General features: G+C 27.6%; 1 protein-coding gene across 2 annotated transcripts in view; it reads left to right on the top strand.

Annotated features, from left to right (window-relative positions):
- Positions 1 to 11,894, top strand: part of LOC111638630 (negative elongation factor A-like) — a 40,895-nt gene extending 29,001 nt beyond the window's left edge. For both annotated transcript variants that reach the window (XM_023384379.1, XM_023384378.1), the window contains exons 3-11: positions 307 to 468; positions 645 to 734; positions 2,477 to 2,622; positions 6,337 to 6,403; positions 8,187 to 8,311; positions 8,373 to 8,487; positions 8,561 to 8,862; positions 8,948 to 9,047; positions 10,588 to 11,894. In XM_023384379.1, the coding sequence (XP_023240147.1) occupies positions 307 to 468; positions 645 to 734; positions 2,477 to 2,622; positions 6,337 to 6,403; positions 8,187 to 8,311; positions 8,373 to 8,487; positions 8,561 to 8,862; positions 8,948 to 9,047; positions 10,588 to 10,760 (1,280 nt within the window). In that variant the 3' untranslated portion in view covers positions 10,761 to 11,894. The remainder of the gene's footprint in view (positions 1 to 306; positions 469 to 644; positions 735 to 2,476; positions 2,623 to 6,336; positions 6,404 to 8,186; positions 8,312 to 8,372; positions 8,488 to 8,560; positions 8,863 to 8,947; positions 9,048 to 10,587) is intronic.
- Positions 11,895 to 12,526: the final 632 nt, after the last annotated feature.

Here is a 12,526-nt window from a genome sequence, read left to right as displayed (position 1 = left end):
AAATTTCCATAAAAATCTATGGTAAATCAATAATCGGTTAACGAGCAATTCGGATAGTGAACAAAGTCTTGGAACGAATTATGTTTATTAATTGATTGATCACCCACTGTATTGATCTTTAAAGTCACACCTCGTCCTATATAGGAAATTGTCTTATACATGAGTAAATACGGTAACTTTGAATTTGTTTATTGAAAAATTTATAAAAAAATGCTTTTTGTAAGATAAATAGTTAAAAATTTATAAAATAATTATTAATTCTATACAGATAAAAATTGTAATCTTCAATTTTTGTAATTAATACAGTACGGAAACACAGTGATCAGAGTATTTTGCCATTGGAGTGTTTATATCTGAATAGAAATGCCTTCAATGCATTAGTTGGACAACAACCACAACCAGTAAAACATTTTGCACTAAAGAGAAAACCAAAATCTGCTGCATTAAGAGCTGAATTATTACAAAAATGTTAGTGTTATTTATATATTTCTAAAAGAGTTTATGCAAGTTATAAACATTTTAAATTTAACTTAAGTTCATTTAATTGATTATATATATAAATACACAGTTAAGATTACATATTAATCAGGATAAATAAGAGGTTTAATTATATTAAGTATTAAATATTTACTTCTATATTTTAGCAAGTGATGCTGCAGCTAATATAAAGAAAACCATAACAACAACATCTGTTCCAATAAGATGTAGAGGACTTATGAAAAATTTTGATAGTTGTAAGTATTCAGTATTCAAATTAAAATTTTTAATAAAGTTATTTTTTAATTTAATCTAGTAGCATATGTATTATATATTAAATTGTAAGGAAACATACAGGTCATATTAAAATTCAAGTTGTTGCTCCCTTATAGTCTCACAATTTTTTGTAGGTTGTTTAGTTTTTTGTGATATTCTAGTGGGTTGATTAAAATGGATCATCCTGTATAACAGAAAAATTCCTAAAATTAAATCAAATTGGGATATTAAAATTAAACAGAACGTGCTCAGCAAATAATTAACTTATCACACTACACCTTTATTTTTCTGAGATAGTTTTATTGACAAACAAATGTTTTCGGCCTACTCTATAGGCCATCCTCAGGCTTAACGATAGAAAAAGGAACATTGGCATTCCATTAAATAGAATACATAAATTTAAATTTAAAAAAAGTATAACGGAAAAACAAGAAAATTAACTGAAAAAATAATTCAGATACAAATACAATACAAAACAAAACCAGACCTAGTGATATAAAATAATAAATAAAAATAAATGTACTAGTTATACTTTAGATAAACATTGTAATAAATTGTTAAGGAATATTTGATGAATGAAGTAACTATAAACTAAGGCAAGACTACAAGTTCGTGTTAAATTTTTTGACTATAAATTTCCACGCCGTTGGTAGGCTTTCTGCGTCCTTTGCATTTATGCATCCTCTTCCAGTTTGCTGTTATAAATTTCAACTTTTTCAGTGGTTTTTGCTAGTGTGGAGAGTACAAGGGTTTGACAATACCCGCTTCATCCCATTTTATTATTGAGCCTTGTGTCTGCGCAAACTGGGAAAGTACTGTTGTGTTGGAGCCGTTTTTGACATCATAGTTGTGTTCTTTAAGTCTTATCCCCAAGTTTCTTGTTGTGACTCCAATGTAATCTTTTTTGATTCATAATTGTGTGTTCTCTTAAGGAATTTTATATACTCCTGCTTTTTCTTCTTTTTTAATGTGGTCTTTATCATTTCTTAAGATTGTATACAGGTTCGGAACTCTTTTTAGGACCATTCTTGTCCTCTTGCAGTTCATAATTTCTTTCATAATACCTTTCGTATTCTTGTTATATGTGAACTTTGTAACTTGTAGTCTTGCCTTAGTTTATATCAATAGTTACTTCAATCTTCAAATATTCCTTAACAATTTATTACAATGTTTATCTAAAGTATTAACTAGTACATTTATTTTTATTTATTATTTTATATCACTAGGTCTGGTTTTGTTTTGTATTGTATTTGTATCTGAATTATTTTTTCAGTTAATTTTCTTGTTTTTCCGTTATACTTTTTTTTAATTTAAATTTATGTATTCTATTTAATGGAATGCCAATGTTCCTTTTTCTATCGTTAAGCCTGAGGATGGCCTATAGAGTAGGCTGAAAACGTTTGTTTTTCAATAAAACTATCTCAGCAAAATAAAGGTATAGTGTGATAAGTCAAATTGGGATATATTTTCTTTCTTTAAATATTACAATTAAATAAATTTAACTTTGTTAAATTATAATTTTATAGTGTAAATGCAAATGTTTACAGAATTTTCAACACTGAATAATTAACAGATTTTATTTCATTCTTAATTTTGTAGTATTGATTATAATTTTTCTGTAATATGACCTATTAATATAAGTACATCTTTATCTTTTATTTATTAAACTTAAACTTAAAGAATAATATATTTATAATACATTATTATTTTAATATGTAAATAGCATCACCTCTAAAGGGCATTTCCAATAGAATTTCTACCGGTAGTCTTAAATCTCCTTTACCTGGTGGAAACAGATTGACAAGTACACCATCTCAAGCTAGATCTTTATCCAGACCTCAACCAAGTAGAAAAGATGGTGGTATAAAGGTATCATATTTGTATTTCTTATTATATTTTTTTGTTATTTCTAATAATAATAATAATAATAATAATAATGTTGCATAGTATGAGTGAGACATTTTGCAAAAGATACTATATTCTGATTAAATTTAAATTTATTTTTATGATATAACTACCTTTTATTAAAAATTCTTCAGATGTTTAATGTTATCTTTTTTATACACAATAAATTTATTAAGATATCAAAATAATGATAATATATTGCTTGCTTGATAATTTCGACTCTTTCTATTTGATTGTGTCTTATCCATCAGTAATTTGAGTTTTAGAAATAAGTTTTGCAAAATACAGTGGAACTGATGTATCTATGGATATGTTCCAAAGCTTACCATGGATAACTGAAATTACAGATAATAGCTAACTGTCTACAAAACCCATATTCATGTATGCTTATGATGTGATAGATTAAGGAAAAATAAAAACATTGGTACTGTTACATATTATTATGTATTTTGCATTGTTTTATAAATTGATACTTAATCTATAATAAAAAAAATGTTTATTAAAAATATATTAATTTTAATTAAAAAGATTTTAATATTTTGCTTGATATTGGTATAATCTCATTATTACAGTGAAAAATTCAACTGGGGTGATGACCTATAGCTTTCATTGTGTTCAAACGCCCACATGGGGCGATATCACCCCATGTGGGTGTTTTTCCATGTTGATGGGGCGATTAGTAACAATTTATATTTTGGGGCAAAAAACAATTTTCTGGACGATATAGTAAAACATTATATTAAGAATAGTTAGGTATTTTATTTGTTATATCGTACAATAATTAAACAAATAACATTATACTAGTCACTAGTCTATTCAATGCAGTATGAATTTGGTGTTAGCCTTGGCCCTGGGCATCGGAATTTTGAAGTGAAGGGGACGATACTACGTAACAGTTTTATTGAAGGGGGCGATACTAGGTTGAAGACGGAGTGACGATTTGTTAGAGGCTGAGAAACACTGTGTTAGACTATTCAACTTCTGACATAATGTCTGAAAAAGCTGGTGAAGACAGAATACATGAAGTTGTCAATGGCTAGAGATGTGAACAGACGATGTTGATAGCTGGGGATCATTGATAGTAGACACCTTTCTGGCCTTATGAAAAAACATTTTGATGGGAAGTTGTTGCTACTACCTTTCCATTTCATGATACATATTACTGTGTGAAGAGATTCTAAAGCTTCTGTTATTAAATTGGTAACTTTAATGCTGTATTCCATCATAGAATCATATTCTATTACCTTTTCCTTTAAATTCTGGGCCATTTGAACCAAATTTTTCAAGGATCATATTGCTGGTTCTGGTTCAGTATCTTCTTCCTCTATAGGTGATTTTATGAGGTCTTCTAACTCCTTGTTTATCAACACTTCAGGATGTCTCTCAATATGATTTAGCACTTCTTTCTCTAGTAATTTGTTGTTTGAATTACAGTAGAGCATCGATTATCCAAACACTGATCAACCGAAAGCATTCCAATCAGCAAATTCAAATTTTTACTAGTGATGTGGCATTGCAGCACTCTCTCCCTCCCTGCCAACATAAACTGTAGGCAGGAAGGGAGAGAATGTACTACTTTATTACACCTCAAAAACTGGGTTTTTATAAATATATCACTCATAAAACCAACACTTGCAAATAACAAGAAAAAAGGAAAATTTACAAACGTTTTCATCTATGTGAAATTGACACCCTCAGGTATATATGATATCAAACAAATGGCTAACAAAAATAGAATGTTTTTAAAAGTTCGTATTGATTATGTGATTCAAATACCTAACGTTAAAATTGATATATTTGGAATAAAATTTTGGTATATGTATATTATTTAAACAACAAACAAATAAATAATCAATTTCACGTTAATTCCTATGAGCTAAATATCCTCCGTAGTTTAAATTTTTGTTAATGTGAGTTTATGTCAGTGGAATCTAGTTAAAAATGGCACACCATGCTGTGGCTAGCATGTCCATTTCCTTGAAGTTAATAGCAACTCCCTGTTTAATTGCACGATAGATCTCAAATGCTTTGAGGTATTTGAGTTGTGCTTTATCCAACACTCTGTGTACCAATTTGCATTCTGTAGTTCAACACAAACTTCTTTACTACCCACTTATGTCACTAATGCTATGGTTGTCAGCTTTTTTCTTATGGAATATTCATGTTTCTTCATCCTCAAAAAAAAAAAATAACCAGGTGAATTGAATTATCTATTATCAATGAAATCTTAAATAGTAACCTTTCTTTCTCCAAATATTTCTTCATTTCAGGAATGAAGTATTGATGAAACCATTCAGTGAATAATACAGCCATGACCATGATACCTTGGAATTGTGTGCTGCCAGAAAATGGGTGATATTTTTTTTAAGAGCACAAGGATTCCTTGCTTGATAAACAATACTAAAGTTTATCTTATGTTTAATTGTGTTGGCACGTAGCATCAGGATTAATCCGGATCTGTTCTTCTATGTTTTAAAGCCTGGTATTTGTTTCACACCTTTGTGTATGTAGGTCCTCTTGTCCACCTTTTTCCAAAGAAGGCTTGTTTTGTCACAGAAACTTGCTTAGGATAATAGCTGTTCTTATCAACAATTTTTTTTAGTCAGTGGCAGCAGCACCCTTATCAACAGATACAGTTTCTCTATTAATTTTTATATTTATTAGAGTAAACTTGTTCTTGAATCTATGTAACTATCCTTTGCTTGCTGTAAATGGCTTAGTTGCCTCTTCCTTACCATTTTGTGACCGAATGTCCTTGTATAAGCTCAATGCCTCTTGCCATAACAAGTTGCCATCAATAGGTACTTTTTTCTAATCATATCTTCTATCCACAGATTTGATGCCTTTTTCCATCTTGAGTAATACTTTACCATGTACTATATCAGAAACTTTTGTGAATTGAGATATAATACAAAAACTAGCATGGATTTTATTTTTATTCTTCATTACTTCATGCATTGAAGATTTGTTTTTTCCCTACAGCTTGGCAATTTCTCAAACTTTTTTTTTATATTTTAATAATATAGAGAATTATCACTTATAGTTAGTACTTCACATCTCTTAGGCTTAGAACCCATTTTAGAAGCTATTTAAAAAAACTTACTTGAACAAAAATATTTTAAATTTAGTTGAATGAAAAAAACCACTATTTGATTAAAAAAAATTGAGCAAAACTAAATCAAATTATGCACTCAGCGGCATAGCGTAGTTGGGGCGGCCGGTCCAGGCAGCACTTTCAGGGGGTGGCAAAATTTCACAATAAATAATAATAATATCTTGTAAAAATTTGAACCATTTCATTTCATATTTTTGTTGCACCTACAATTTGGACTGATTGAAATGAGCATGGAATTTTTCATTACTTATCCTGTGATGAAACTGAATTTTAGTCTTTTAAATTGAGATACCTAAATAAGGGAGCAGTGAAATTTCCTCCACCCTGGGCGGCTGACACCCACGCTATGCCACTGTATGCATTACATGTAAAAGCTCTCAAATCTTGCAATCAAAGTGAGTTTTGACAAGTTTACAATTCGTATCTATATTGCACTTATGAATTACAGATAACTAAAACCACAGTTGCTGGACCACAGATACAGCAGTCTCACTGTAATAAAAAATTATAAAAAATATAGAGGATTGTTTTGAATTATATAAATGATAAAAAATATGTTTTAGTTATTAGATATTACCGAACAACCTATTGGATATGGAAGGGAAGCTAAAAGAAGAAAGAAACATTCTGGTAAATTAAAATTTTATTATTTTGGAATTATATATTTGTAATATAGTTACAACATTTACATTTAATAAGAATAAATAATAAAATTAAATGTATTTTAGTGCTTTCATTTAATTTATTCAGTTTTCATTATTACATATGTTTTTAAAAGCATATTTTTAATAATAATTATTTAGATCCAGATGCATGAAATTTATTTTTTTTTAATTTATTAAAGTGTAAAATTTTCTTCCTATATTCAAATGTTAAGTTTAAGTAAAAAGAATAGTAGCATTTATTTAGATGGATGAAATTATTTTTTAACATTTTTCTGATGATGATAATTAATAAGTAAGCTATCATTACAGTTAGCTTAATTATTAATTACTATCTTCAGAAAAAGTAAATTTCAAACAGTTTGTTTAAATTTACTCAATTCTTACTTGCTAAATAACTGATACATTTTTGGGATAGTAATGTTTCTCAAAAAGATAAATTGTTTAAAATGTTTTTATGAAAAAGTAGTTAAATTAAAGCTTTTTGAAATGGCGATTGTCTGGAAAATGTTGCTGATTGTGGATTATTCAAAAATGTACATAAACTAAAATTTCTATATCAATTTAATATAGATAAATAATAGAAGGATTGTCCATTATCAACTATTAAAAGTAATCTAGTTAAATATTAAATATTATAATATATAAGCACAAAGGTCATAATAAACAATAATTTATATTGCACATCAATGTGTCTGAATTTCAAATCTTTGTAGATTTCCAATAGACACACATTGATATACATTAGATCTTTTTGAAGTGAACTTTAATATTGAGTAAAATAAAACTTCTCAAGAAATTTGGCTATACTATATTGTACAAAAATTCACTACCTTTATATTCACCCAGCTGATTTTTCCAAACAAAAAAAGAATTGTTTTCAGTCTACTTCAGGTGAAAAATTTTTAAACAGATGGAATTTTTTAACATTTCAGTGTTCTAATATGTTGAATGCAGGAGAGTTGACATGTATATTCAAATTTAAAATTTTTTACAAAATCGACCAATAGAATGCATCCAAATGTAAAAGTTTCTAAAACCATTTTTTATAATGATATATCAAAGAGGGCCTGCCATGCTTTTGAAATGCACTTCTTCTCAAAGTTTATACATTGATCTTGCTTCTCTGCTTTAAAAACCTCAAGTGTCTTTAGTACTTCGAGTTGGTTCATGTTTGCCATTGTTCTAATTAATGTAGCACATTGTAAATTGTGTTTCACTTTCTCTTTCCCTGCATATACCAAGAGGGCAGTAGTCTGTCACCCTCTATTTATATAGGCTTTGTGTTATGTTAAGTGTTTTCTGAGTGATCTTCAGGTTGAACCTGTACAGATCAAGTCCCTGTGGAACCTTTAATCCCTTAGAGGTATCTTATATACTCCTGGTGCTCTGTTGTAGTTGATCAGATCCATATCATTTCTAAGCAGTTTAAACAGATGGGGATTATGTCTGTAAGATAATCTTATACCAACATACAAAGCAATTTCTTTATAAATATTATTCATGTGACAATTTTAAACCACAACTTTATGGTGAGAATTAAATTCTTGTAGTGCAGAGTTCACTGGAGCATCACTGAACTAAACAGTGCACCCTTCAATTGAAAGTTTCATATTAAAATATTAGGTTTAAAATTTTAATAATTATTTTCTAGATATTTTCTGTTTAGATTTTTTTAGATTAAAATAAAAATTGTGTAATTTTTTTTATATTACACCTATCTAATACAAATAATTTTTGTACATTTGTAGAAATTGAAACACCTGATTCTAAGAAAGATAAAGAAGTATCCGCACCTTCACCAGTTACAACTACTACCACCACCACAACTCTTACCACTCCAGATTATGCTGTTGGATTAGTTACTTCAACTCAGGTAATTTATTAAAATTTCAAGTTAACATTGATATATCTTTCTGAATGAATTTTAATTTTAGTTACAAAGTTCTGCTATATCAGTTGTACCTAATACAGCTAAAACAACTGCTTATGTTCCTACAATATCCACTAATCCTCTTCCATCATCTATTGGAACATCAGTCACTTTACCAGGTAAATTTATTTTTCTCTTTAAAAATTGTAATAAGTATAATTAGATACTAAAAGTTTTAATCAACATTTGCAGTTACAGTACTTTCAACAACTCAGGCTCGAGATAACTTTCAGCAGACATTGGTACAAAATATTACCACTCCATCACAGAGTACGGGAACATTTACTGCTGTAATTACTAAAGAACAACAGCAGCCATCTTTGGGTATTCAGACAACAATTGGGACTCTTGCATCAATAGGAGGTACTACAATACAGCAAATTCAACCACAACAAACTGTGCAACCTCAAGTTCAACAAACAATTATCACTCAAAATCAAATTGTGCAGCCTAAAACTCAGCAGCAACCACAAAAAAAGAATCTTTCATTATCAGTAAGATGAAAATATATTTATATTTAATTATAGAAATTTAATTATTATTTATTATAATAACTTTTTATAAACTTTCCATTTGTAGAGGGAACAAATGTTTGAAGCCCAAGAAATGTTCAGAAATACAAATAGAGTTACAAGACCAGAAAAGGCTTTAATTCTAGGATTTATGGCTGGTTCAAGAGGTTGGTTATTTATATAATTGTAATAATAGAAATATTCATTTTAATTCACTGTATTTGGAAGATATTCCAACTAAATAAAATGTATGCAAATATACCCAATTCTGTTTTTACATGGTTCTAGTTCCCAAAAAATCTGTGGAAGAAAAAATCATGTAGAAAAAATCTCATCAAACAACCATATAAAGATATGGAAAAATGGGAGATTGGTTACAGACCTTAAAAGTAAAATTTATATGATAAACCAGCTAATATAATAGATTGATTTATTAACTAAAAATGCAAAGATGCCACAATCATAACTTATTTATAAGTAAAATTTAATAAATTTATACAGTACTAGCTGTACCTGGCCACGCATTGCTGTCGCTCAAAATGTATCTATTATAAATGTATAACACTCTCCGTGGAGGGAAATTTCGAAAAATCCCTTCTTAGTATACATTCTCTTGATATACCCTATTAAAACACAATCCAAAACACAAAAATCTGCATCTAAAATAGTATAATAAAAATAGAGTTCTTCACGGTAAGCCTTAATTTTGTCCCTCTCCCCATGGGGGAATTTCGACATCTATATAATATAAAAACACGCATGTATTCGAATGCAACATTGTGTCAAAATTTCAAAGCAATCTGTTAAGAACTTTCAGAGATTTAAGTTTTTGAACAAATGAACATTTACATTTTTATTTATGTAGATTACTTGCAAAAATTTTATTTTTGAAAAATTCAAATAACTTTTTCAATTAAACTTCAAAATGCCTCTAGTTTTTAAAACCAAATAGTATACAAAACCTATCCTGTATTGAAAGAAATCAGAAAAACATAATCATAAACAAATTGTCAAGTTTCAAATTAAATTTTTATTTTACTACTACTATTGTGGATAAAGTTAGAATGAAACATTGTTTATTATGTATGTTCAAATAAATCATAAAAAATGACCAAATCATAAAATTTTCTTGATCTTGTGTTAATCAGCATTTAATCAGCATTAAATGCAAATTATGGCAGTATGAAAGTTTTAAATTAAAAAGACAAATTTATTGAAATGTATTAGAGCAAAATAAATCTTGTGAAAAGAAAACTGAATTTTTTCCAGACTAGTATATTCTCAATTACAATTTTTTTGATTTTCTGATTTTGATTGATAATTTCTTTATTTGAATAGTAAATTAAACTAAATTATTATAATTCCATGACCAAACTAAAACTGTGAGAAATGCTTTAACGGAGTTTGTAAACAACAATTACGTAGCTTTCAAGTTTCTTATTTAGTATTAAAAAAATATCTGAATGTTCTGTTTACTTTCCCTTAGCACTGTATTCTTGTTTGTTTTTCTCTTGAAAGATACTTGAAAGCTATCTAATGGTTGTTTGTCTACATATCTCATAGTTTTATAAATTCTATACTTTTCATTAATTGATAGAAAATGATGTTTTCCTGATGATTTTCCACAATAATAATATTATTAGAAGTCATATTTGTGTGTTGACTTACTAAATCATTTATTTTATTAATTTCTGAATTTATTTACAGAAAATCCTTGCCCTCATTTGGGAAGTATTGTGACTATTAAATTAAGTGAGAATGAAGAAACTGTTGTGCAACCTGATGGCACTACTCAAACTTTGATTGTGGAAACACATTTTCAGATGAACTATAGCACAGGTGAATGGAAGAGAGTGAAGAAATACAGAAAGCAAGAATAAATATTGTGCCATATCTTCATTTGTTGAGACTATGCCATGATCATCAATCAAATGTGATAATTTTTTGGACTATTTTCTGTGGATCATCTGCTAATATAGGAGAATTATCATGTTTTTCTTTTATAATTGTTATTAGATACAGTAAGTCATTTCAAGAAAAAATATCTTTGATACCATTGGTGTTTACTTAGTAAACAACATATTTTCCTAGATGATTTTCTCACCTTTTCATCATTTGTTAACTTTTTCTCGTGATTTTTCCTTATAAAAATGAATATTTTAATTGTTTTAAAACATTCATCTTTTATTTTCTTTGTTATCTTTCACTCTCTTAAACATAATACATTTGGTAGCTCTTGTAAATTTTTTACCAAAACGATAAAGAAAAATTAGAAAATAGTAAAAAAAGTGTTACATATAAAATTAAATATTTATAATTGAAATTTTACATATTTGTTAATTGAACGTTAATATGAATTTAATTTAATAATATAGTTTTTGAAAGAACAAAAAGAAAATCAAATTACATATAGAATATTATTACTTGATATGGCTGTATTCTGCCATATGATTATAAGTTATTCATTTTAATTATTTGTTTGTTTTTCATATCATATACAAATATATTTGAAAACTGTGTTCCTATTATTAAAAAAGAATATATGGTTTAAATAACTGTTATTTGTTGCAAAATCTTTGACAGAATCTTTTAAACAAACAACAATTATCTTTTGAAAAATAATAACACAAAAGTTTTATTTTTGACACAAAAATAAAATTTGAAACATGGCTTCCATCAAATTTTTATTATTTGAATATTTTATTACTTGTGAACAAAAGGTAATTTATAAAGAAAAAATACATATTTCAAATCTTCCGATTTGTTTCCACTTTAGATAGAATAATGCAAACTTGAAAAAATATGTATATTTAATAATTGTAGTATGTTTTGGTGAAATTCAATTTTGTATGTGATTTGATTTCTCTGTGAAAAATAAGTACAAATAAATGGCCCAATTTTTGAAATTTTGGGTCAGCTTGCAAATTACAATGACAGAAAAGAGTGCAAATATGCAAGTATGTAAATATATATGCAAAATAATTCACAACCATTGTTACTATTTTTGAAAAAAATATGCAGTCAAAATATATTATTTTTCTGTCACTTAAACTACACAATATTAATCAGTTTTCAAAGATTATTTGTTTTGCATTTCCAATTCCTTTATTATTTTAATTTCCAGTTTTTTGAAAAAAATTCCAGGTTATGTTGCATTAAATTTTGTAGTCAAAATTTTAATGCACATTGTACATAAAATTTTATGATTTTGTTGTTAAAATGTAAATTACTTGTCTCTTTTGTTAAATGTAATAATAAAAACTAAATAAAATTTATTGCAAATATGGTAAAAAAAAATTTCTAAGAAATGAATCATTCATTAAAAAAATGTATATAAGTTCTTTTTATAAATGAATTTTATATACAGCTTTTCATTTGCACATACAGTAATATGAAAACTTTCATTTCATAATAAATTACAGTACAGTAGAACCTCGAAAACTCGGCTCTCGATAACCCGGCACTCCGGATAACTCGGCCACACCCTGGCAGGGCAAAAAAATCCTTAGTTAATTAATTTTCATTATAGACAGCTTTATAAAAGTATAAAAGCTCTCATAAAGTATTTTTCTGAGGTCTGTCTTATCAGGTAAATTACTGTACACAGTGTATTCATTAATTTTCATTTTCATGTAGTAAAGGCTCT

This window comes from Centruroides sculpturatus, unplaced genomic scaffold (assembly GCF_000671375.1).
Source record: "Centruroides sculpturatus isolate CEXI.00-Female unplaced genomic scaffold, Cexi_2.0 scaffold1114, whole genome shotgun sequence".
Lineage (NCBI taxonomy): Eukaryota > Metazoa > Arthropoda > Arachnida > Scorpiones > Buthidae > Centruroides > Centruroides sculpturatus.
Note: the sequence above shows the minus strand (reverse complement) of the source record. Positions and strands in the feature narration are given on the sequence as shown.